This window comes from Centroberyx gerrardi, chromosome 14, assembly GCF_048128805.1.
Source record: "Centroberyx gerrardi isolate f3 chromosome 14, fCenGer3.hap1.cur.20231027, whole genome shotgun sequence".
In the NCBI taxonomy this organism is placed as follows: Eukaryota; Metazoa; Chordata; class Actinopteri; order Beryciformes; family Berycidae; genus Centroberyx; species Centroberyx gerrardi.
The window spans coordinates 767,024-792,299 of record NC_136010.1 but is presented as its reverse complement, the minus strand read 5'-3'; the positions used below and the strand labels follow the sequence as shown (position 1 = coordinate 792,299).

Genomic DNA, 25,276 nt, shown 5'->3' with positions numbered 1-25,276 from the left:
AGAGGATTTTATCATGCTGTGCAGTGAAATAAAGTCTTCCTTAAGGATTTCTGATCTCCGTAGCCTGATGTTGTTTGTGCCAGCGTGAATAGTGACAGTAGCAGAGTGGTCTGTGTTTACTGTCGGGACTAAATGTGCAAAGTCAGAAACTCTCGCTCCGGGAAAACAGTGTACTTTAAAATCATTAAAAAGTTTGTGGTCAATCGCGGTGTCCAGATTTCGCACAATGGAGTCTCCGATGACGACAACATGATCCATCTTGTTCGATGTTAACAGCGGTGAGGGTGACAAAGATGCAGCGGAGCGGAGAACTTCAAACCGGTTTGTGGTGGTAAAATGCGGGGGTGGAGGTGGAGGGGATCTCGGGCAGCCTTTACTGCCTTTGTGGCTCTGGTGTAGGCCTACCCAAGCTCCATCCGTAGGTGCAGGGGTGAAAAACGCTGCGCCCGGCCTGAGGCGTGGAGGGCACAGAGGGGTCGGCAGGCGCAGGTGGGAGTTTTTCGCCGTAGATGTAGCCAGGGCACCTGCCAGGGCACCTTGCGGCTCATCCTCATCGGACCCAGCGTTGGGACCGGAGTTGATGGCCGCCCCAGCCATACGGGAAGCATCACCGGCCCCTGCCGTCTCCAACATGGCCATTCTTGTGTTTAGCCTTTAGCTTGTGGATCTCCCCCTCCATAGTCCTCAGCTCTGCTTTGATGTTTTTAAGTTCAGTTTCAGTGTCCACCTCACCGCTGCTCTCCATGTCTGATGTGTGTTTACTCTCCACAATGTTCCTCTCAGTTAGCAGCTAACCGTTAAAAAGCATTAAAAAACGTTAAAAAACGTTAAAAAACGTTAAAAAAGACGCTCTGAAACTAGCGTGGTTAAACTAGCATAAAACTCAAACTCAAATCACACTTTAAAACTTAAAAATACTTAAAAACGCTCAGAATCGAGCATGGCAGAGTTCAGCGTGGCAGAGAGCCGGACAATATTAAGACAATTATGTACTTTTCTTTATGTTTTTCTTTCCCTATTTTGGCTACTCAGTGTACATTGTGAGAGTTAGAGAGCGATTTTAATAAAGTAGCTAATTTATGAAAGCATTCTCTTACCAATGGCAAGGTGCAATCTGCCCAAAACACTAGTCTTTGCCATCCGTTTAAGGCCACTGCCTTGACAACATTGCTGCTGCTCCTCATCCAGCTTCCACGACTTTAGGGCATCTTTAAGTCCTTGGGCAATCATCTCGCCTGTGTGGTCTTCTGGCTCATAGCTTGTCTGCATAAACGTACTTTTCAGCTCCCAATCTTCGACGCAGTGCACAGTGAGGCTCATATAGGGTCGCATTGTGCGACCCGACCACAGATCCGTTGTCGTAGAAAAGTGATTTACATTTGCCATTCTTGCAGTAACTTTCTCCCTGACGTTAGTATACAGTTTAGGCAAAGCCTCCGCCGCAAAATATTTCCGACTGGGCAACTCGTATCTCAGATATAAAGTTTTGAGTAACTTTCTGATTCTTTCTTTCTCTGCGGTGTAAATTGGAATCATGTCCTTTGCTATATGGAAAGACACCGCATTTGGTGCTCGTCCTCCCATACAGCATGGAACTAAACATAGATTCCATTAGTGAGGTTTGTTTGGCTGAAGTCACGTTATGCTTTGGAGCAGGAGAGGGACTTGCTGTTCCAGTTCCCCTGAGTTTGACACATTCATCGTACTCGACATGTTTTAGTTTCAGGTGATTGAAGAGATTTGTAGTGTTGCCAGACTTCGTTGCAAACTCTTTCTTACAAACTTTACATACCACAGTGGTTTGTTCAGTATCAGTGTGCCTGAAACCGAACCATTTCCAAATGACAGAAATTACATGACCTTTTTTAGGAACTAATTCATCGCCGGCACCGTTTGTATCAATCACAGTAGGCTCCTTCTCCGTTATGCTGACAGCCTAAAACCACAACAAGGAAGGGGGCGGGGCGGAGTTGCTCTTCACACGATGATGACAGATGTAAATTAGCCTCTTGGCTAACTCTGACACATTTACATTGAAGTGTGAACTAAAATGTTGATTGATGTGTACTGTCCCTGCCAAATAAATCTTAAAATAAAATAAATAAATGAGAGCAGGAGCTGTGAAATCTCGTGTGAAAGATTTCAAGCTGATTTCAAGTAGTCAGGAAAGAAAACTCGATTATTATTTTTTCAAATCGCGCATCAACAAAATATCGATCAAATCGACGTGCACGATATATCACTAGTCTGTCGTATTAAGGTTAGGGTTAGCGTATTATTTCTGAATATTTAGGCGATTCAAACAGAAAGTGTAAATCTGTCTCCTCATCAGGCAGCAGGACTTTTACATCTCAACAGTCCGTTCTCTTCTTTCTTCTGTGTTTTTGATGTTTAGATTTTCTGCCAATTGGATTTCATGGTTGAGATTGCTCTGTTGTCTGACTCAGTCAACCTGTAGATTAACAACTTGGAAATTAATTAGGACAGAACCAAGCTCTGATGGAATAACCCTAACCCAACAGCTCAGTCACTGTCTATAGGAACCCATCCAAATTTAAACCACTAATTAAATACTGTGATCATTGATATCATTAAGCGAGCAGGATATCTCCAACTAATGAAAATAAATTAATCTAATGTATTGTAAATTCACGTCTATGAAGTGGCAACAGATTGCTAAAACAGCAACATCAGTGGTGAATTTCCACTTTGCTGCATGACGACCGCAAGAGTCAAGAGACGCAAAAGTACACTTTTGGTTGTTGGCTGCTTTCACTGGTCAGATTGGTTTCTGTTATGGTTGTTGCCTGGTTTTCGGGAGGCAAACTCCACCCACCTGGCACATGAAAGAAGCCTTAAACGAGCGCGCCTTGTTATCCTTCTGAAACTACACTGGTATACATGGACCAATCAGCTGTCTTTATTTGTCTCCAGGTGTGCTGTCCAGGCTGGCTTCCCCTCCCCCCTCAGCCTCACGGCCCCCCTTGCCCCCCCTCATGGAGAGGATGAGGAAGATCAAACGCCAGCTGTCACTCACCTTGGGGAGGGGCGGGGCTGGAGGCGGGGACAGAACACTCAGCGAAACCATTGCCCAGGAAGTGACATCACACAGCGACTCAGGTACACACACGCACATATGGCATAAAACACACACACACACACACACACACACGTTGCATTGACTTGGAGACTTTTAAATGTCTCAGACTGAACAGAGTTTTTCAATGTTAGCTAACAGGAAGTGAAACAGAAGGTGCATCCCAAAGGGTTTTCCCTCCTCCACCTCTTCTCCATCTCCTCCACCTCTCCTCCCTCTCCTCCATCTCCTCCACCTCTCCTCCACCTCTCCTCCACATCCTCCACCTCTCCTCCCTCTCCTCCACCTCTCCTACACCTCTCCCCCCTCTTCTCCCTCTCCTCTACCTCTCCTCCCTCACTACCAGGAAGTAACTTGCAGGAGAAGTGAGGCAGCAGCGGAGGAGCGAGGGAAAGTGGAGGCAGTTTGGGACAAAAGTCTTCTGTTGATGAAGCGGCCAGATCATTTCCTGGCCGCTGTTCACCTGTTGTTACCCACAATGCACCTTATAGCCAATCAAAGTTCCCAGGGATCCCAGTGACCTCACTGGGATCACATTGACCTCACTGGGTCACCCCCTCAAAACTGAAAAGACTTCCTGGGGAGGAAACGACTGTGGCTGCTCAGCTGAAGGAGACTTCAGAAGTGTCTTCTGTTGTCTCCTCCACTAGTGGGACAGAAAGCAACATGGAGGAATAAACATCATTTTCCAGGTGTTGGAGGAAAGGAGGAGTGGTTTTTGGAGCTTTGGGATGCACCAGAGTGGGTTGAGGCTGACGGTGACAGAGGCTGTGTTCTAGTCCTCTCTTAGCTCTTCTCCCTGTTCAGGACCTGTTCAGTCCCCTGATCTCCAAGCTCCAATGAGAGATGATGGGTCTTTCTCAGTCTGTGTTCTTGTCCTCCATAACACGTTTGATATAATGTCTAACAGCTGAAGTGTGATCTTAAAACAAAAGAATGGATGGATGGATAAAGATCCTGGAAGTTTATTTGCCAACCTCAAAATATGAAGGATGCATCAAATGGTGACTCGGCCAATGAGAACGAATAGGAAACACCAAGATTCATTGCGAGAACGATGCTTCATGCTCCAACATTCCGACAAAACATAAAGGCTAAATTCCCATCGAGAGATGAATAACAATTACTGTTTTTTTAAAAGTTACGTTGTCCATAAACACATTCACACACATGTCAAGGGACAGTGTCAGTTAAAATGTTATCCTAACAAGAATGAAGCACAAGAGCTAACGTGAACAAGATCCTTTCAGATCTTAGTGTGGAAACCATCAGCAAGCTAACCAGGCACTTTGAGCTTCATCTCCATGACAACTCAGCCACCCCCAACCACAATGTACTGTACCCTAATGAGTCAGTTCAACCTGTATCTTAATAATAAAAATAATAATAATAATAATAATAATAATAATAATAATAATAATAATAATAATAAAACACTTTTTTTAAAAACATATTATTTCTGGGCACCTTTCTAGACACTCAAAGTCACCTTACAGAACAGTAAGTAACGTCCATTCAGCCCAATAAGTTAATTTATCCTCTTTCCTAACAGGTCTGTTCAACCTGTTCAACCTGTATCCTAACAGGTCTGTTCAACCTGTTCAACCTGTATCCTAACAGTCTGTTCAACCTGTTCAACCTGTATCCTAACAGTCTGTTCAACCTGTTCAACCTGTATCCTAACAGGTCTGTTCAAGCTGTATCCTAACAGTCTGTTCAACCTGTATCCTAACAGGTCTGTTCAACCTGTTCAACCTGTTCACCCTGTTCAACCTGTATCCTAACAGGTCTGTTCAACCTGTATCCTAACAGTCTGTTCAACCTGTATCCTAACAGGTCTGTTCAACCTGTTCAACCTGTATCCTAACAGGTCTGTTCAATCTGTATCCTAACAGGTCTGTTCACCCTGTTCAACCTGTATCCTAACAGGTCTGTTCAACCTGTATCCTAACAGTCTGTTCAACCTGTATCCTAACAGGTCTGTTCAACCTGTTTAACCTGTATCCTAACAGGTCTGTTCAACCTGTATCCTAACAGTCTGTTCAACCTGTATCCTAACAGGTCTGTTCAACCTGTTCAACCTGTATCCTAACAGGTCTGTTCAATCTGTATCCTAACAGGTCTGTTCAACCTGTTCAACCTGTATCCTAACAGGTCTGTTCAACCTGTATCCTAACAGGTCTGTTCAACCTGTTCAACCTGTATCCTAACAGGTCTGTTCAACCTGTTCAACCTGTATCCTAACAGTCTGTTCAACCTGTATCCTAACAGGTCTGTTCAACCTGTATCCTAACGGTCTGTTCAACCTGTATCCTAACAGGTCTGTTCAACCTGTATCCTAACAGGTCTGTTCAACCTGTTCAACCTGTATCCTAACAGGTCTGTTCAACCTGTTCAACCTGTATCCTAACAGGTCTATTCAACCTGTATCCTAACAGGTCTGTTCAACCTGTATCCTAACAGTCTGTCCAACCTGTTCAACCTGTATCCTAACAGGTCTGTTCAACCTGTATCCTAACAGGTCTGTTCAACCTGTATCCTAACAGTCTGTTCAACCTGTATCCTAACAGGTCTGTTCAACCAAACTCCTTGATAGGGGGTGAAAGGGAGGGAGAGAGATGCCGAAGTAGGCCAAGTATCCTAACAGAGTCAAGTAGCTTTCTTGGAGACAGTGGGTTGGGTGATGGAGAAGGCTCCACCCACTGACTTCTTAGTCCTATATTGGCAATGACTGGCAGAACTGGAGGGGCGTGATTTGGAGGAACCAGATTGGTGTGTTGTTATTGGACTTCTCTGCTAATCATGGATCATCCAGAACAAACACCACAAACACAAGGAGGCTCATCAGTAAACATGGTACCAGAGCAGCTGGGGCCAAAGGTCGCTGATTGACTTTGTAGTCGTTTCATCAGACCTGAGGCCAAATGTTCTGGACACTCACGGAAGTGAGGAGCCGAGCTGAACACTGATCACCATCTGGCTGCTGGACAGACTGGTAAACCCAAACCTGTAGAGGGTTTACTGAAGCCTGGTGAAGAGAATGACTGAAGGAGCTTCTCCTGTATCAGAGGAGGAGGAACATGGAGTCAGAATGGATTCTGTCATGAAGCAGCTGCTGGGAGCTGTGGCCAGAAGGTGGGCGGAGTCTGGAGCTGTGTCCAGGAGGTGGGTGGATCTTGACTGGGGATATTGTTAGAAGGTGGAAAGACTTTGAGGAACTCCTAAATCAGACAGACATGTCCTCTGTCTGTTCAGGAGGCAGTGCTGGAAGATTATGGAGGCTCTGAGCCCATCTCCTAGGCAGAGGTCATTGAGGTGTTAGAAAGCTCCTCAATGGCAAGGCAAGATCCCATTATCTCAAAGGCTCTGGATATTGTTGGGCTGTTGTGGTTTATACATCACTTCGATATCAGGGAACAGTGCCTTTGGATTGGCAGAGTGGGATGTCTCCATTTTCAAAAAGGGGGGCCGTAAGGTTTGTCCCAACTATGGAGGAATCTCACTGCTTAGCCTGCTGGGAAAACCTATGCCGGAGTGCTGGAAAGGAGACTTGAGATTGTGGAACCTCAGATTCAGGAGGAACAATGTGGATTTCATCCTGGTTACAGAACTGTGGACCAGCCTTTTACCTTCTCACAGATAATCAAGGGGTCATGGGAATTTGGTAATCTGTTCAGGTGTTCTGTTGATTTAGAAAAGTTTTACGCCTGTGTTCCCTGAGTGTCCTTTAGGAGGCGCTGTGGCAGCATGGAGCCGCTCACTCCCTGTTCACTCAGACTGACAGCTGGTTTGTGTTGTTGCTGCTTCAAGGCATCAGACTCCAACAAGATGCTGCTGGTCTCTCCTGTTTGTATCTTCATGGACAGCAGATCAAGGAGCAGCCGGTCTGGAGAGAGTCCAGTTCAGTGACATCAGGGAGGATCTCTGCTGTCTGAGGATGATGTCGTCCTACTGGCTTCATCACACTGTGATCTCTGATGGGAACTGGGAACTGGAGTGGTTTACAGCTGAGTGTGGAACAGGTTCCCCAAGTGGAGGAGATCAAGTGTCTCACAGTCTTATTCACCAGTGAAGGTAAGAAGGATTGTGAGATTGACTGCCGATTAGATGCATCAGCTGCAGTAATGTGGGCATTGTATCAGACTGTGGTGATGAAGAGAGAGCTGAGCCACAAAGCAAAGCTCTCGATTTACCAGTCGACCTTCGGCCCAGCCCTCAGCTATAGTCATGAGCTTTGGGTAGAGACCCAAAGAATGAAATTGCAGATACAATCGGCTGAAATTAGGTTTCTGGCCATGCTCTTCATGACAGGATGAGGAGCTCAGCAATCTGGGAGGACCTCAGAGAAAAGTTGCTGCTCCTCCACATTGAGAGGAGCCAGCTGAGGTGGTTCAGGCACTTGGTAAGGATATCACCTAGGCGCCTCACTTTTCCCCTTTGTAGTTTCAGGGGAAAAGTGTTTCTGGGCTGCTCATCCTGCCTTGTTGCCACTGCAACTATACTAGACTATACTATAGGCTACTATAGACTGTACTGTGGACTAGTTGCTATGCACTGTAGTTTAGATTACAGTGCTATTTATTTGCATCAGTTAGTTTAGACGTGTCATTCTCAGTGAATTTTGGGGCTTCCTGCTGTTTCTCATTGGCCAAGTCACCGTCTGATGCCTCCTCCATGTTTTGAGGTTAAGTAAACGCCCAAGCGTTCTTTTATTTTGGAATTGTACATCATGTCAAATCCATCATGGAGAACAAGACAACGGACAACTAACAAGAACCAACTAACAAGAACGCAGTTTGAGAAAGAGGGGGGGAGGGGGGGGTTAGGGTGGCCGGAAGTGAGACGGGTTTAGGGTGTGATTCTGGCTGGTTAGGGTTAGTAAGGGTTAGGGTTAGGGTTAGTAAGGCTACAGGTTTAAGGTTAGTAAGGCTACAGGCTATCAGTTAGGACACAGTAAGGCTCTGTCTCATTGGAAGGTAGTTTGCTTCTTTCTTGCTCCCTAACTAGGAAGGGAGCAAGGGTCTTAATAGGGTTAATAATAAGGATCCTAATTAGGTTCCTTGTTTGACTGTAGGCAGTGGAGAAATAATTGGTTTGAGGCAGAGCCTCAAAAGCGTCATGTGACAGCAGTTAATTTTACACTCCTCACTACTTTTTCAAAACACCGTAAAGAAACGATCAAACTCCTCCTGTGGTTTTTCTGTCTGCAGTGGAAACTGCAGCAGTTCATTTCTCCATCAAACTGAAGTTATTGCTAGCTAGTTAAACTACGCAGGACGCTAACACTAATGTCAGCTGACTGGACTCAAATGAATCATATTATTCACTATTGACAATTTTCACATAAAAATGAATACAAAATGTCAGATGTATTTTATTTTTTACAGTCATATGTTGGGTTTGGAAAACGTTTTTTTCCAAGCGGGGATTTGCAGGTGTTGGGGACGTTTCACTCTTCTTCGCTGATGTTGCAAGGTGTTGTGGGATTTCTTGCTCTGCCTGAGGAAACTCTTGATGCTTCCTTCAAAATCAGCCGAAACAAGGAACCTTAAAAGGAAGCTTCCTATGTGTCCTAGACAGAACTACAACTGGAACATTTTTACTTGCTACCTAGATAGGAAGCTTCCTTTGGTTTGAGACAGAGCCTAAAGGTGCATGAACCCTGATTTCCCCTGTCGATAATTTGATTGATTGGTTGGTTGTGTCTCTGATTTTGATTGGCTGTTTTCTGTCTGAATCCATTTCATACATGTTGACCAATCACATCTTCTCTTCTGATCTTACATTCCATTTTCATCTTTCTTCTTTTGTGTTATTTTTCCTTCATCAATCTAATCCTTTTGTTTTTTTCACTTCCCCTTCCTCACTTCTTTTCTTCTCAATCAACCAATCATTCTGTCCTGATCTCCCTTCACTCCTTCCACTTCTCCTCCCTTGTTTCCCTCTGACCTTCCTCCCTTCCTCCTCCTGCTTACACCAACAATCTCTCTATTACTAACCTCCCTCCCTATTTCTATCATCCATCCTTCTCTCTCTATCATCATTCCCTCTCCCTCCTTTTTCCTTGTCTCCTTTATCTGTCACCTCCTTTCTCCTCTCTCCTCTCTCCTCATTCTTCCATCTCTTATCTCTCCTGTCTTTCCTCTCTCTTTCCTCTATCCCCCTGTCTTCCTTTTCCTCCCTTTCTCCTCCATTGCTCCTCTCTCACTCTCTCCTCCCTCTCTCTCCTTTTTACCTCTCCCTTCCTCTCCCTCCTTCTCTCCTCCCACTCTCCTTGTTCCTCCCTGTCTTTTTCCTCCTCCTCTTCCTCCTCTTCCTCCTTCTCTCCTCCCTCTCTCCTTGTTCCTCCCTGTCTCTTCTTCCTCCTCCTCTTCCTCCTTCTGAATCAACCTTTTCTTTGCCTCCCTCTGTCCTCCCTTGTTCCCTCCTCCTCCTCCTTCCTTAGAGGTGGGCTCTATGCGGGGGTCTTCAGGAGTAGGTGTAAAGGTCAGAGGAGGTCCAGGAGGAGGTGCAGGAAGGACGGGAACCTCCTCTTCTTCCTCCTCCTCTTCCTCCTTGTCCATGCATGCCCTCCTGCAGTCGTACAGCAGCTCGCTCAGGAGGCCTCGCAGTCTGGGAAGGAGTCTGAGTTCCTACCTCAACCACACCACTAGACTGGGTATAAATATACTACAGTACTATCACATATATCATCCTACTACACCATACACTGCACCACTATATCATATACTATACTACAACATGCCATAATGTATGCCATACTATATACCATATGATATACCATACATATATATATATATATATATATATATATATATATATATATATACCATATGACCACAATCAGTGTGGGAAGGAGCCTGACTTCCTATATACGACAATACTCCTCCTGCTGTAACACACACCGCCCGTCAACACTTTGGGGACACCTAGCTTTTTAAAATACTTAATAAATCAGCATGTGTTCTCAGTCGGTTTGCAGTAACTTAACCCTTAACAACTAGATTTAGTTTGAGAAAAAAAAACATACATGCAAATATTTGTGATGAAAACACTAAAACAATTAAACTATATGTTCTTCCACAAAGCCTCCTGCAGCTGAACTGCTGTAACACTTCCTTCATGTGAACAGTCCGTTTGTCCTCAGAGACGCTCCGTCTCTGCAGGACTTCAGAGGAAAAACCTTCTTCACACCAAACAGACACTTTGGTGAACATGAAGCTGAGTGTTGAATAAATATATCCAAAGTATTGTAAATAGCTATTTTATGTTAACAAAAAAAATAACAGAGAAATTCAAATAGTACTTTGAAAATGCAAGGTGTCCCCAAACCTTTGATGGGCGGTGTATACTATATCATACTAGTACACCATACACTGTACTATATCATATACTATACTACATACCATACTATATACCATACTGTGTACTAGTGGTGGGTGGTATATCGGTATATACCGTACGCCGGTACAAATGTGTGTACCGGTAGAGATTTATCAATCCTGTTTTTACCACGGTCGAGCATTAAAACAAAATGGACCTGGGCCACTGAGTTACTGTTGAAAACACAGGACAGGACTGGTTTACCTGCACCTCTCCATGTGTTATCTGTGAGAGGAGACATTGAGGAGGAGAGTGAAGCCATGTTTCCCATTCACAGGCTCATCTGTGGCACACCGCTACAATATCAGCTGTGCCTAAGAGATTAGGTTAATGGTTTTGTTGTCTGTCACACCAGAGACTGATCTGGAAGGTTGGGGCTCACTCAGCTGTTGCTTATAAAACACCGCAGGCACAACACACAGTCTATATATTCAACAAGTCACTATCATACATTAGTGAATGAAACTTTAGTTTCTCCTCTGAGCTGAAGGTCAAGCTGCAGTGCAGCTGTCAGTCTGCGATGCACACACCAGTAGATCAGCATCAGCACCTAATCTGACAGTCTGCCGCTGTGAAAATGAAAGTGAAACTTAAAATTCTACAATTTGCTCCAAACTCAGATGTGTTTGTAAAAAGTAACTTCACACTTTTTAGTTATTGGAAATGTGTAACACCCATCAGAAAGTTAACATGAGTGCAGTGTAAGGATTTGCCCCCCCCCCCAAACACAAGTGAGCTGTCAAACTGGAAAACACTGGAACCTACAGGACGAAACCCAGCATAATCAAGATGACAAAGAACTTGTTAAAAGTTATTTTATCTGTTATGCAATTATTTAATAATCTTATCTTTTGTTTCTATTTTATCATAAAGGTGCGTGAATGTTCCAACTAAAAATGACTAAATGCTTTCAGTGTGATAGAATACCTTTTATTAGCCAAATAAGGCATCACTGAGATCAAGAAGGACTAATATTGTTCAATATTAGTCAATATTAGTCTATATTGTTCAATATTAGTCCAATATTAGTCCTAATATTGAACAATATTAGTCCTTGATCTCAGGGTTAGTTATTCTCTAGCGTCAGCTGCTAGGAGAAGATCATTTCTCTGTGCTGTGACTCTAAAACAGACTGAAGTTCCTCAAAGAGGCTGGCATGTTTTAAACAGGAGGGGAAAGCGCTATTGGCCAAGGAACTATTTACAATAGGTAAAATATAACCGACCAACTGTTACAAATGCGTCCTAAAATTAGGTGGGTATAATATGTATAATAATAATATATTGTATATATATATATACACCGCCCATCAAAGGTTAGGGGACACCTTGCCTTTTCATATTACTTTGATTTTCTCTGTTATTTTTCAATGAAGAAGTAAGGACAAAAATGCCTACAAAGCTTGGTAACCCTTCCTTTTACAGTCCCCTAATTACTAAGTATTTACCCGGTAAATATATGGTAAATTATAGTATATTATTGGGTAATTACCACTGGTAAATAAGTAAATAAATACAGAGAAACTACAGCTGAAATACTAAGAAAAACCTCCACTATTACCCATCAACTCAACTTAGTACCGTGTAGTTGGGACCGTTTTAAGTTGGTAATAACTCAGATATAATTGCGTACTTCCTAGGCAACCAATTCTTAGAAACACCTCCTCTATTACCCATCAATTCAAGTTACAATTGTAGTTATCCAAGGTTTATGTTGGTAACAGCCCAAGTTTAATTATGTACTATCTAGAAATTAAGATAGTACTTTCCAATAAATTACTTGGTAACACTTTCTATGACGCCCATGTCTATAATGCATTATAAACATACTTATAATGCATTATAATCTGCTTATAGCACTGTATAATTATAGTTATAAGCACTCATAAATATTCATAATGCTTTATAACAATAATCATAACACATTATAAAGCATTTTATAATGACTCATAAGGTCAAGTATCATAATACTTCATAATTGCTGGTCACTCACTGACATTTTTTATGCAAGGATCATAGTGTATTATAATTCTCATAGTTGTAATACATTATAATCATTTTATAATGCATTATAATCACTGTTATAATGCATTATAATGTGATTATAAGTTATGTAAGTTAGTAAGTGGTCATTGGGTGCTTTAAGTAATGAAATTCCTGAGGTATAGGCAGATATAATACATTACAAGCTGGTTATAAGTCACTATAAGTGGTCATTGTTTGCTTTAAGTAAAGTGAAAAAAATATTAAATCTATGCAAGAACAACACACAAACATAAAATTAATTTATTTGTTTAACAGGTCATAACAGAAATTGAGTACTCCAATTTGACAATAAATTAAATAAGTAAATCTCTCTGAATTAATAAATGGCGGTGCCTCCACTTAGTAGTGTTTAAAGAATTTAAACAATATCTACTAAGAATTTCATTTACTACAATTAACCTGAACTCAATGTCCCCCTTTGAAATATGTGACTGTATAAAATTACCACAACTCAAAACCAGATACTTTAAATGCAAACCAATTGCCTTTAGTTATGCAACTAGCAAGATGTGAAATATAAAAACAGAAAATAAAAAACAACAACTTCCAATTATCAAAGCAAATACCCAGATATTCCAATATTAATCTTTTACATTCGACCATTTTCTGGTGCGTTTTGTACATTTATTGTACATTATTGTACAATATACTTGCATTTGTGACCTCTCACAGAGATTAATAGCCTATGTAATCCAATCTAGAAATAACAGAATGAAATGCAGTATGAAATGTAAAAAAAGCACTTAAAATATTAAAATATCAAATAGGACCCTACCAAAGTAGTTTGTTTACCATGGTAGTTTCTGTTTCCATTTTCCAGTAACTAAGAAAAAATCTGTTTCTATACCAGATAAGCAAGCATTCAGTCAGTGTCGATATTTCTAGATTATGTCACTTGGTTTATACAAAATAGCTAGTAAATAGCTAGTACATCTACAAGTTTGCTGATGTGGCGAGCGGTTAGAAAGGGGAAGGCCTCACACCAAATGGACTGAAATTTGGAAGCGTATTTCTTCTTCTTGGGACCTGTTTCATCCATTTTCAGCGGCAAACTGAGCGGAGCGGAGGGCTCGAGCGAGCGCAGTGACGAGTGATGCACGTCAGGCAGGGTCGTTTGCGCATGCTCACCTCTGCCTCTGGGTCGGGTTGCCAGGTACCACGACACATATCCCACACAGAAACTGAGAAACACCCATTTGATTTGTGTCACTATGAAATCGGGAGATTAACGGGAGAAATTACCAATTGGGTGCACAGCGGGAGAAAGGGTTAAAAATAGGGAGACTTTCGCTTTCGCGGGAGTGTTGGCAGGTATGCGGATAGTCCTTTCTTTGCTGCTTCCACAAGTTCTCCCCTGCGCTCTCTACCTAGTTTTTACAGTCAGCGCCTAAGTCCCACCTCTCTTAAATTCCGATTGGAAGATAGCAATTTAACCACCAATGGATATCAAATATCTACCCGTTTGGCAATCAGTGAGTTAGGCTGTACTACACACATGCAAAACCAATTTAATTTCAATCCAATTTAGAATTATTTTATAACTATATTTATAACTTATTTTTTTATATAAACTAACTAAAATTCACCCTGGGCTACACCCTCCCCCTTCTAATTGTCTAGATGTCCTCATCTGACTCATCAGACTCTCTCTCTCTCCTTCGAGAGTACTTTCTAACTTTACAGTTACAGCAAAAGGTTGAAGGCTGGGGGTGTGAGGCTGTTTCAGGGTCATCTCCAGGTTTTGAGTTCAGACTGAACTGAACGACCATCCCATGGTGTTGGATAGTGAACGGCCGGTTCGAAGGATTTCCGGGCTCATCATAGCTCAGGAGAACTACTGGCTTCACAGTTCGTCTGGACGTGCATCTCTATGACGCCCATGTCTATAATGCATTATAAACACACTTATAATGCACTATGATCCTTGCGAAAAAAATGGCAGTGAGTGACCAGCAATTATGAAGTATTATGATACTTGACCTTATAAGTCATTATAAAATGCTTTATAATGTGTTATGATTATTGTTATAAAGCATTATGAATATTTATGAGTGCTTATAACTATAATTATACAGTGCTATAAGAAGATTATAACGCATTATAAGTATGTTTATAATGCATTATAGACATGGGCATCATAGAAAGTGTTACCGATTTTTTTTTTTCCTCAATCTAAATCTATAGTAGTTAGTTGTTAATGGTGTTAAGTTACTGCAAACCGACTGAGAAAACATAATGATTTATTAATAATTTTCAGTTTGACAGAACAGCATGATTGTTGGGGAAAATTGCAAAGTCTCGGTCTGTAGATGAAATCTGGCGCTTGATGTCCTCCACCTTGTTGAAGTAAATTAAAATTTCCTCACACTTGTCAGTTGAGTCAATATTCAGACTGGGTGGGAGCCTTAAAAACAACGGCATTGTGCTCAGACATCGATAATATCAGTTTCATCTAGGGAGAAACCAGAGGAAAGCACCAGAAGTGTGTGACATTTACAGTGAGCAGCTTCTTTAACAGATTGGATGAGATTGAAAGACTCAAGATTCATAAAATCAGTGGAAAGACAATGTGAAGGGCAATGAACATGGATGTTAAAATCACCAAGATTAAGTACTGTCATAATGATAAGAGCCAGGACTTCAGAAAATTCTTGAATAAAATGATTATTTAGTTATGGGGCTCTGTAAAATAAAGGTATCCAGTAAAAATTTGGGAATTCAAAGGAGGAAAAACTGTTGAGTCGAGGACGAGTGTTTGTAGACATTGAACGCACCACAACACGAGCCAAAGGTTTTTTTATCTGTCGTCTCCAGCAATCTGAAGTTGTTTTCAGCTTGAAAACCGTTTGCCACTTCCTGGTGTAAACTGCTGAATGGATGTTTTCACTCGTCTCCTAGCAACAGTCTATACTAAATCAATTACATACGATTATTTACTATAAATACACTATAACTATAATAGAAACTATACTATTACTATAATTAAAAGCAAACACATCAGCAGCAGTTCTGCCTGTTTAGGCAAATTCATTTTTTTCCCAATCCGATCATAAAATCACGAGTATTGAAGCTTATTGTACGAATATGGATCCGATTCTAATTATAAAGTGATTGGCCCAACCCTACTGTATACTGTACTATACTATACTATACTATACTATACTACACTTTACTACACTATACTATACTACACTATACTACACTATACTATACACTACACTATATTATACTACACTATACTATACTACACTATACTATACTAGACTAGACTATACTATACTACACTATACTATACTACACTATACTATACTATACTACACTATACTACACTACACTATACTATACTACACTAAATATACATATATCCTATCCTATCCTACTATATACTGTGTACCATAATATACAGTACTACAATACTATATACTGTGTACCATACCACCTATACAGTACTATTATAGTTTACTGTGTGTTCATGCTGTGTGTGTGTGTGTGTGTGTGTGTGTGTGTGTGTGTGTGTGTGTCAGAGATCGTCCATGAGGATGTGAAGATGTGTTCAGATGGAGAAAGCGATCCGGCTTCATCTTCAGACGACGTTCAGAGTCCAGTCAGAGTCCGACTGAGGAACAAGAAGATCTCTACTGAGGTGCACACACACACACACGCACACACACACACACACACACACACACACACAGAATATACACACACACACACACACGTACACACACACAAACACAGAGTATACACACATACACACACACACACGCACAGAGTATACACACATACACACACACACACACACAGAGTATACACACATACACACACACACACACAGAGTATACACACATACACACACACACAAACAGAGTATACACACATACACACACACACAAACAGAGTATACACACATACACACTAGGGTTATAACGGTTCAGAAAACTCACAGTTCGGTTGGTCCTACCGGCTCTCCTCCTCCTCTCCTGCTGCTGCCAGTGTGACTGCAGAGTGATGTCGGGCTCTTCGGCGGCGCACCGCCACAATAACTTTATTTTTATTTATTTAATATCGGCACGGAAGCCAAAAATCAGGTCAATGTATAGAAATTGATCCAAATCGATCTTTAATGCGCCGATGTGCGCATCACGTCATGTTTGTCATTTGGCGGTTCACAGACCAGCAGAGCAGCAGCAGAGCTTGAAAGTGAAACTTAAAATTCCACAATTTGCTCCATACTCGCTCCAGCTGTGATGTCATCGTAGATTGACATGTAATTCTGACAATTGATTGGACAGATACTCTCCAGGGAGATCGGACCCACATGGGGAGTAGGGGACACAGAACCGAATGAACCGCGGCACACATGCGTGACCCGAACCGTGGGTGGCGAACCGAATGGTTTGGATTTTTTCAGGAACCGTTTCACCCCTAATACACACACACACACACACACAAACACACACACAAACACACACACATGCACAAACTGACCCGGTCCATGTTTACATTGACTGATTTTCCACATAAAACAACATATACACACAGTATACAAAAAGTTATATCAGTGTACAGACTGTGTGTGTGTGTGTGTGTGTGTGTGTGTGTGTGTGTGTGTAGGACATTAACAAGCGCCTGTCATTGCCGGCTGATATTCGCCTTCCAGATGGTTACCTGGAGAAGTTTAATCTAATTGGTCCAGCGCTGTTTGACCAGCCAATCAGCAGGCGGCTCCGCAGAGTCTCTCTGGTACATCTACAAGCTTCTATTCTATTCTATTCTATTCAATTCTATTCTATTCTATTGGCCTATTTGATAAGTTCATCAGTACGAGGTTCTGATTGGTTTCTGGTATATTATCAGTATGTACTGTATATATTCTGTCTTAGTCTAGTTTCTACAAATCCTGTCTGTCTACCTGTCTGTCTCTGTCTGTCTACTTGTCTGTCTGTCTCTGTCTGTCTACCTGTCTGTCTGTTCTGCAGTCAGAGATTGGCTTTGGGAAACTGGAGACGTATGTCAAACTGGACAAACTGGGAGAGGTAAGGAGACCCCAGTCCATACACACTATACTGTTACCTAGCAACCTGTCAGTGCTGTAACCTAGCAACCTTTCAATGCTGATACCTAGCAACCAGTTAATACTGTGACCTAGCCATGCTATTGTGGTGTTGGAATGTGAAATTTCACTGTCTGAAATTAGTTTAAATAGTTTAAACCAAAAGGCAGAAAGGGGCATTTTTTTAGTTTAATTTACTTGCACATTGATAAAAATAGACATAATTAGTGTGCTGAGTTACCAGGAAAACCTCCTGCAGGTTGGTCCATCAGAAGATCCAGTTTTTAAAAAGGCTTCTTGGACAGAAAGAGCGCCAGCTCTCCTGTGCGTAGCAGTGAAAGGATTGTGGAAGCAGTTTTGCTGTCTGTTCTGGATTATGGGGATGTGATTTACAGCCATAGACCAGTACAGTGTTGGGGGTAACGAGTTACGTAATATAACGTAATATTATTATTTATCTGAGTAACGGAGTAGTGTAATGACTTAGTGTTTTAAATGAAGTAATATTATTACAGTTACTTTTGTACTGTAATAATATTACTGGTCGCGATGATTCAAAGAGCAACTGAAATAAAATATGTTTATCCTCTCGTCTTTTTTCTCAGCTGCTGTAGGTCTGATGCAACTTCTTGTTTACTGTCGCCATGCTGCTGAATGCAGGATGTTTTTTTTTCTTGGTGGTCAGTATTGGCAGCTTTGAAAATGATTTTGCCTACACACAATGTTGTTTTATTTTTCAAGAGCTCACTGTGAGCTTGTAGGCATTCTGCTACTTAATCCCCATTTAGGCACTTTATTTTATTTATTTTTTGTTAACATTTGCTGCTAATCATACATTTTTAATTAGGAGTGAAGAGGTTGTTTTATGTCTTTAAATAAAGAGTTAAAAGACATTATTTTGTGCCTGTGTCCAATTTTCAGTACCTTACCACCGGTTGGACTTATCAGCATAATTGCCTTGAGTGAAAGTGCTGAAGTAATATAACTGGTAATATAACTAGTTACCATATACAGAAAGTAATAACGTAACTTAATCACACTACTTTTATTAAGGAGTAATAAGGAGTAATAAATCATATATTACATTTTGAAAGTGACTTCCCCAACACTGGACCAGTAGACTCAATATGTCATTATAATCATTCAGATTTCTCACTGGTAGCTATGGTACTCATCACTGCATGTAGTACGAAAGGGTTCGGCGGTCATCTCTGTCCGAGAGACGTGACAAACACTGTGATTTGTTTAACTACAAAGCGCTTATTGGAAAATTACCTTGTTATATCATGACAATGTTAGACTGGAACTTCGGACCAAACCCGCACAAATGACTGGCTTCCTCGAGTTAATTCTGAACTTGGAAAGACTTTTCCAGGTAGATGGAACAATCTACAACGCATACAAATCAATATTCTTGTATTCCCTCCATTCTTTTAGGAGGTTGACATGATATATTTGTGTTGCTCCACCCCTGTCAGTACACGCACCCTCATAATCCACGTCCCCCACTTGCCATGTTACCACGCAGGAGCTGGAAGTGGGGCGCAATACATGGGCTCTATCTCCCATTGTAAATTACCTGAGCTTAGACCCTCTGTTGTACAGGCGTTGTTGACATTCCTGCGCCTGGAGCAAATTCTCCCGTCACAATACACCCAGTGTATGAAGTTTTACTTTCAGGTTGAGGACGTCCAAAATAACCCTAGGTTTGCATCCATACAGTAGTTCAAAGGGGGAAAACCCTGTGGAGGCCTGGGGAATCTCCTGCACTGCACAGAGGGTCTAGCCCTTTATCCCAATTTCACTTGTCCTCGTGAGCAAACTTACGCACCATGTTTTTGAGTGTCTTGTTAAACCTCTTCACCAGGCCATCGGTCTGGAGGTGGTAGACACCGGTCCGAATTGATTGAATACCGACAGTAATAGTGCGTAAAGCTTGCGCAGTGTGCATGACATGAAGGACGTGCCCTGGGGCCTCATTTATACAACTCTGCGTGGATTCCACACTAAAAGGTTACGTGCGCACAAAAGAGGAAAAGTACGTACATACAAAAATAATCGGATTTATAAAACCGTGCATACGCACACCGGCACACAGTTTTCCCCTTATAAATCACAGACAACTTGAAATGTTGCGCACGTGCACAAGCCTCAAACTCCACCCCTTAACTCCCACAATTAACCACAGATGGTTAATGGAACACCCTGAATGAATACTGATGTGTATGTAAATGTGTTGTCATTCCACTGTGTGAGAAAATGGCAAAGCCGGACCAGACGGAAAAGAGAAATTTTCCTGGTGGCCTCAGTTCGGGCGTCACCAGAAAAAGTTTGTTGAGAGGCAACATGTCACAGCAGCAGTTAATGCTGCAGCTCCAAGAGCCAAACCCTTTATAAAACTAAAATTAAAAAAGAAATTGTCCGATATAAAGGTTGACGCCAAGAAGCGCTTTGCTGTGCAGCGACAGTGTGTCAGCGCTGCCGGGGCGAGGAGACACTGGAGCTCTCTGCTCCTGAACGTTTCACCTTGGTAACGGGGGAAACCCTATTTAGAGGCATTGTGCCAGAAAAAGGGGGAGATGAGATGCTGCGACTGACCCAGGTATCTTAAATGTTGTTTTTGGAAAGAGTGAACGTAACCATGCACTCAACATTTCACATTCATTTGATTTGAATAAAAAATGCATAGACAAGTTCTTTATTCTCATGTTCTGACTCAGGGGATCAGACAGTATGTGCAGAGGCAGTGAGGAGGAGGCTGGAGGATGGCTATGCGCCCAGCACCAGCGTCTCCAATGCGCCCCGTGCACCATGAAACCATAACGCATCATTATTTATTCACCTTGAATTTATCACAATTGTGACAAATTGAGGCTCTTCTAAAAGACTGTAATGCACTTAATTGAGACTAATTCACACCATATCAGCCTATAATGAAATGTAGATTGTTTTTGGATGAACGATCGGGTTTCAAACTAAAGCAACAAAGACACTATTTAGTTGTAGCCTAGATGTTCTTCTGACGCAAAATAATTATTAGAGGCCATTCTAATTTGATGAGGAGTAGGCCTGTAAATGAACTGAGTGTAAAGAGTGAGTGCCATCTAAGTTGTTTCCCACTGTCTCCAAAATGTGCGCACACATGGGTCGAAGTTTCCGTGGCGGTACGCACATTCTCACAGCAAGTTTGTTTTTATAAATCCAAAAATCTGCGTGAATAGTGGCACACGCACTTTACAGGCCGGATTTGTGCACACGCAATGTTTTATCAATGAGGCCCCTGGTCAGTCAGGATCTCTTTCGGGACCCCGACACAGGAGATAATACTTAAGAGTGCCTGCGCAACGCTTTTTGCAGAGATATTCTGCAGAGGCACTGCTTCGGGATAATGCGTTGCATAATCCACCAGGACCAACACAAAGCGATATCCCTGTGCACTGCGCTCTAATGGCCGGAGGATCTCCATATCCACTCTATCAAATGGGACGTAAAGACGCTTTTGGAGTAGCCGGTTGGTCAAGTAATTGACATTCAGGGCAGGCGGCACACCACCTTTGCACATCTGCCCGAATGCCCAGCCAATAGAAACGGGCCATTACATGTTCTAGTGTTTTATCGCATCCTAGGTGATCAGCCTTGGGTTTGTGGTGAGCCGCTGTCATGACCCACTCTGTACAGCCTGTCTCTAATCAGGGCAAAATGGGGACAGGTGAGTGCTGCACTGGGGCGCACAAACTGACCATCAATAAACATCAGACTTTAGACTGCTCCAGTGGGAAATCCTTCAGAAAATTGGGAACGCAAGGAGGCTCTGCCACAGTCTCCTCCCATTCCCTCTCCCCCTCTGGGGCAGTGTCGGACAACCGTGCGTCACCAGCCAGCACAGCGCACATCCTACATCCATCTGCTTGTCATGACCACATCTCTCTGTTGCCTAAAATCCTCCAAAACCCCGGCCAATCAGTTTCCAGGATGAGAGGGTGCATGAGGAGGGAGCTAACCACGGCCTTAACACTATGCTTTTTGCCCGCATATCTGATTTCTATGGTCACCATAGGATACATGTGAACATCCCCACGCACACACCTTACCTCCACCCATTGTGCTTCCAGCAATGCCCCGGAACGCACCAGGCGTTGGTGGATCATTGACTGCATACAGCCTGAGTCCATCAAAGCCTGGTGTCTACCCCCCTGGATCCTTACAGGTACATGGTTGGTCCCCTCCTGATTGGGGGAGGGCGCTGATGGAGCAACGACCCAAACCACCTGCCCCACCTCCATCACCAGTAACTCTGCCTGGAAGTGGCTGAGCTGCCCGCACCACCAGCACTCCTGCCCAGTCGTCTGAGGTTCCCCCTGTGGGGATGGTACCGCAGACATTGAGGCTGGGACCTGGGGAGAGGGGTTAAAACAGGAATTGGGCATGGGCATGGGAGGATAGGGAAGAGGTGTGTGTGTGTGTGCCCGAAGGGGTTGGACATCGGTGTTGGTGTTGAGGCAGCTCTACTGCTGTCCCACTGTTCCGAGGAGGAAGAGCCAAATGGTTCTCTGCCAGGGTAATGGCTTCATTCAGACTGGAGGGCTGATGTTGCTGGGGGCAGCACCTGGATGAACTGCTCCAGCACCACCGTCTTCAGGACCTTGTCTCGTCTGCGAGGGGGGAAAGGGCGGCCGATGTCCTTGAACTGCAGGATCTGGAACTGGCGCTGGTGATTCTCTGGCGTGTATCCCATGCGGTCCAGGATGGATTGGCGGAGCTGGTCGTAGTTGCTCCTCAAGGACGCCAACAGGCTGTGCGCCGCTATTAATGCTTCTCCTGAAAGCAACGGGAGGAGGCACACAGCCCATCCCCCAGCCAGCCACCGCCAAGATCTGGCCAGCTGCTCGTACATGTTCAGGAACGCCTCGTGGTCATTGCTGGCTGTCATCTTCTGTGGCGAAATGGAGGGGGTTCACCCTGAGGGTCCGTGGGCTGGCTGTTGGCTAGCTTGCGCCAGCAGCAGCTGCAGAACGGCCTGGTTGGCTTGCAGGGCCTCACAGTTGGCCTGTTGGGCTTGGGCCATCTCAAGCAGCGCTTGGCCCTGCTGCTGTTGGAGCATGACCTGGGCCTCTTGGAGACGAGCGAGATGCTGCAGCGCCTGCCCCAGCGGAGACTGCAGATTGATGGTCTTCTACAGTACACTCGGATTTTACCCCCCCTTACTGGCCACTGCTGTTATTAGAGTGGCCAGTTAGAGTGGCTGTAGAGATGCACACACACACACACACACACACACACAGGGATGGGAAGACATGGCTCACCAGGTCTTTTATTTAGTCCACTCATGGCTGCCACCATCAACAAAAGGATAACTCAAAAAGGGCTAGTAAGCTCAGAACAAAATAACTCAAACTACTCTCTGACAGGCTTTCCAGCTCCGATGTCACTGATGTGCTCATTCTCTCCCAACCTCACTGCAAGAGATGTAAATAGAGGTTAGAGTTGATTACTAACTCCTTACAGCTGTGTCCCAGTACCATCAGAGCCCCTGCTCACTCTCCCACTCCTAGTAAACTAATAAACGTTTACTAATAAACATTTGTTCCCAGTCCTGCAAGTGTTGCTGGAATCTATTCTTTTCCAGTGTTACCTGCCCATTCCATGCACCTTGTCAGTAGGTGAAGTTGTACCAGAATTCCCTTTCATCTTCTCACTTTCCTGTCCCAGACAGACACAAAAACCAGACCCCACTACCACAATCACATATTGTGACAAGAATGGGTAGGTGGTGAGCAGCAAGTGCAGTACAATAATTAAACACATGAAGGAAAGAGATTAAAGTTTCTAGCTTCTGGACAATGACCGGGGGTTGTTAGAACAAGACTCATAGTCTCATAGTTATTTTGTGGAAGCGTTCCTGCAGGAAATCGAACTCTGGTCTCCTAAGTGAGAGTCTGCAGTCTAACTCCCTGCTGCACACTTTCACCGAATGACCAGAAGTGGTGAACAGAGCAACCGAACGACTGACCAACCAACACTGAGATCCATAGAGCCCCTACTGTCCTGGTTGGCTTCCATAATGGTTGTCCAAAACCAAACTGAAGCAGCAGGTCTTTTGACTCTCCTGTAATGAGCCAATTAGCTGCAGGAGTATGGATGGTCTGGCTTGGAGTCCTCAGCCCTTTACACCCTCCACCCCCTCAGTGTTGGTTTAGAGGGAGGGGCAGCTGAAATGCAGAAGATATCTGTCTGGGACAGGGTGTCACGTTCCTCTGCCTGGTTCCAGACCTGTGGACCACAGACAAATACAATTCTAGTAAAGACAGGAACCATGTTTCAAGCATTTGTCTCTCTTTTTTGCTATCCAGAGGAGGGATGCATGGTTGGTCACCAGATGGGACTGATGACTCAACAGGTAGGTGAGTCCACAACAGGTAATATGAGGTGAGGGCCTTGTTTTTTAAAGGAAACGGACAGACAAACCCGTCTGTATTTGTCACAAACAACCATTTTTCACATGCACACACACGTGCACGGCGACTTGCACACACACACATGCTTCTAATGGCACCGTGAGATATGTCCTCCGCATTTATCCCATCCTGGCTCGTCCTCCTCCATGGGCAGGCCAGGAGCGGTGGGCAGCTTGCAGCGCCCGGGGACCAACTTCTTTTTCCGACCATCGCTGGTCAGGCGACGATCTTCTTGGGCTCCTCCAACCCAAGCTGGCACTGTGAGTTGCCCATTAGTCCTGTCCTGCAGAGAGCCTCCAACACAGCTGTAAACTGCTCCTCATGGCTATCCCAGTCTGCACTGTGTATTATAACATCATGAATGTACACTGCATCATATTCTGTGGGGTTTCAGGATCTTGTCCATCAGCCTGAGCCCATCATCAGACGAGGGAGACGAATTCGAGGAATACAAAGCATCTCTAGCATACTATTTCTGTAATAAATTGATGTGGTGGACCTGTGTGGATGTTTGGTGACCAGGCTAGTGAACTTTGTAGTTGACTGGAACCATTCTTCCTGTTGCCTTATGAGGTTCTTGCCAGGTGATGTGTAACTCTGTTGTGGACTCCAGCACCAATGCCTTGTCCTATGGCAGGAATTCTTGATGATCATTCACACTTGTACACTTGTTTCTGGGCCTCTTGGGCTTGAGATATGTACTCCCTTACCATAGGCCACTAGTCCTTGATACATCATCTCCATCAACAAGACTGCAGTGTGAACTGGGTTGTTCAGGCCTCTGTGGAAATGCCAAGCAGGCTGTGTGATTGATGTCCATACAGGAGTTCAAAGGGGGAAAACCCTGTAATGTGGTAGTAGCTGATTCCAGTTCCCGCCGTCTCTCTCAATCACTTTTCTCAACTTTGGCATCTTATTAAGGTTATTATCGAAGTTTTCAACTAGGCCGTCTGTTTGCTGACGGTAGACAAATGTAATTTGTTTTACCTTCAGCAGTCGCCACAGGTCTGTATAGCCTGTCAACAGGAGAGTGTTAGCCCAGCAGGACCAGCTCCTCTCCTGATGACACAACCAGCTGCAGGTGTGTGTCTGGCCTCCAGCATCATTATCTTATTTTATCCATGAAGGTCTCAGCAATCATGACTTCCAGGAATCTGCTGGATGAAAACTGATTTATTGTGTTTGTTCCGGTGGAGATGACAAGTGGTTTGCTGTCTTTTTGCTGTAAAAATTAAGATGGATT

General features: G+C 43.5%; 1 protein-coding gene across 4 annotated transcripts in view; it reads left to right on the top strand.

Annotated features, from left to right (window-relative positions):
• cdk16 (cyclin dependent kinase 16) overlaps nucleotides 1-25,276 on the top strand; it is a 55,360-nt gene that overhangs the window by 7,770 nt on the left and 22,314 nt on the right. The window contains exons 2-6 of one of the 4 annotated variants that reach the window (XM_071922333.2): nucleotides 2,935-3,136; nucleotides 9,625-9,755; nucleotides 16,050-16,168; nucleotides 17,140-17,268; nucleotides 17,505-17,561. In XM_071922333.2, coding sequence (XP_071778434.1) covers nucleotides 2,997-3,136; nucleotides 9,625-9,755; nucleotides 16,050-16,168; nucleotides 17,140-17,268; nucleotides 17,505-17,561 — 576 coding nt within the window. In that variant the 5' untranslated portion in view covers nucleotides 2,935-2,996. Of the gene's footprint in view, nucleotides 1-2,934; nucleotides 3,137-9,585; nucleotides 9,756-16,049; nucleotides 16,169-17,139; nucleotides 17,269-17,504; nucleotides 17,562-25,276 lie in introns of those variants that run through there. The other 3 variants (XM_071922334.2, XM_078288416.1, XM_071922335.2) reach the window with 3 other exon arrangements.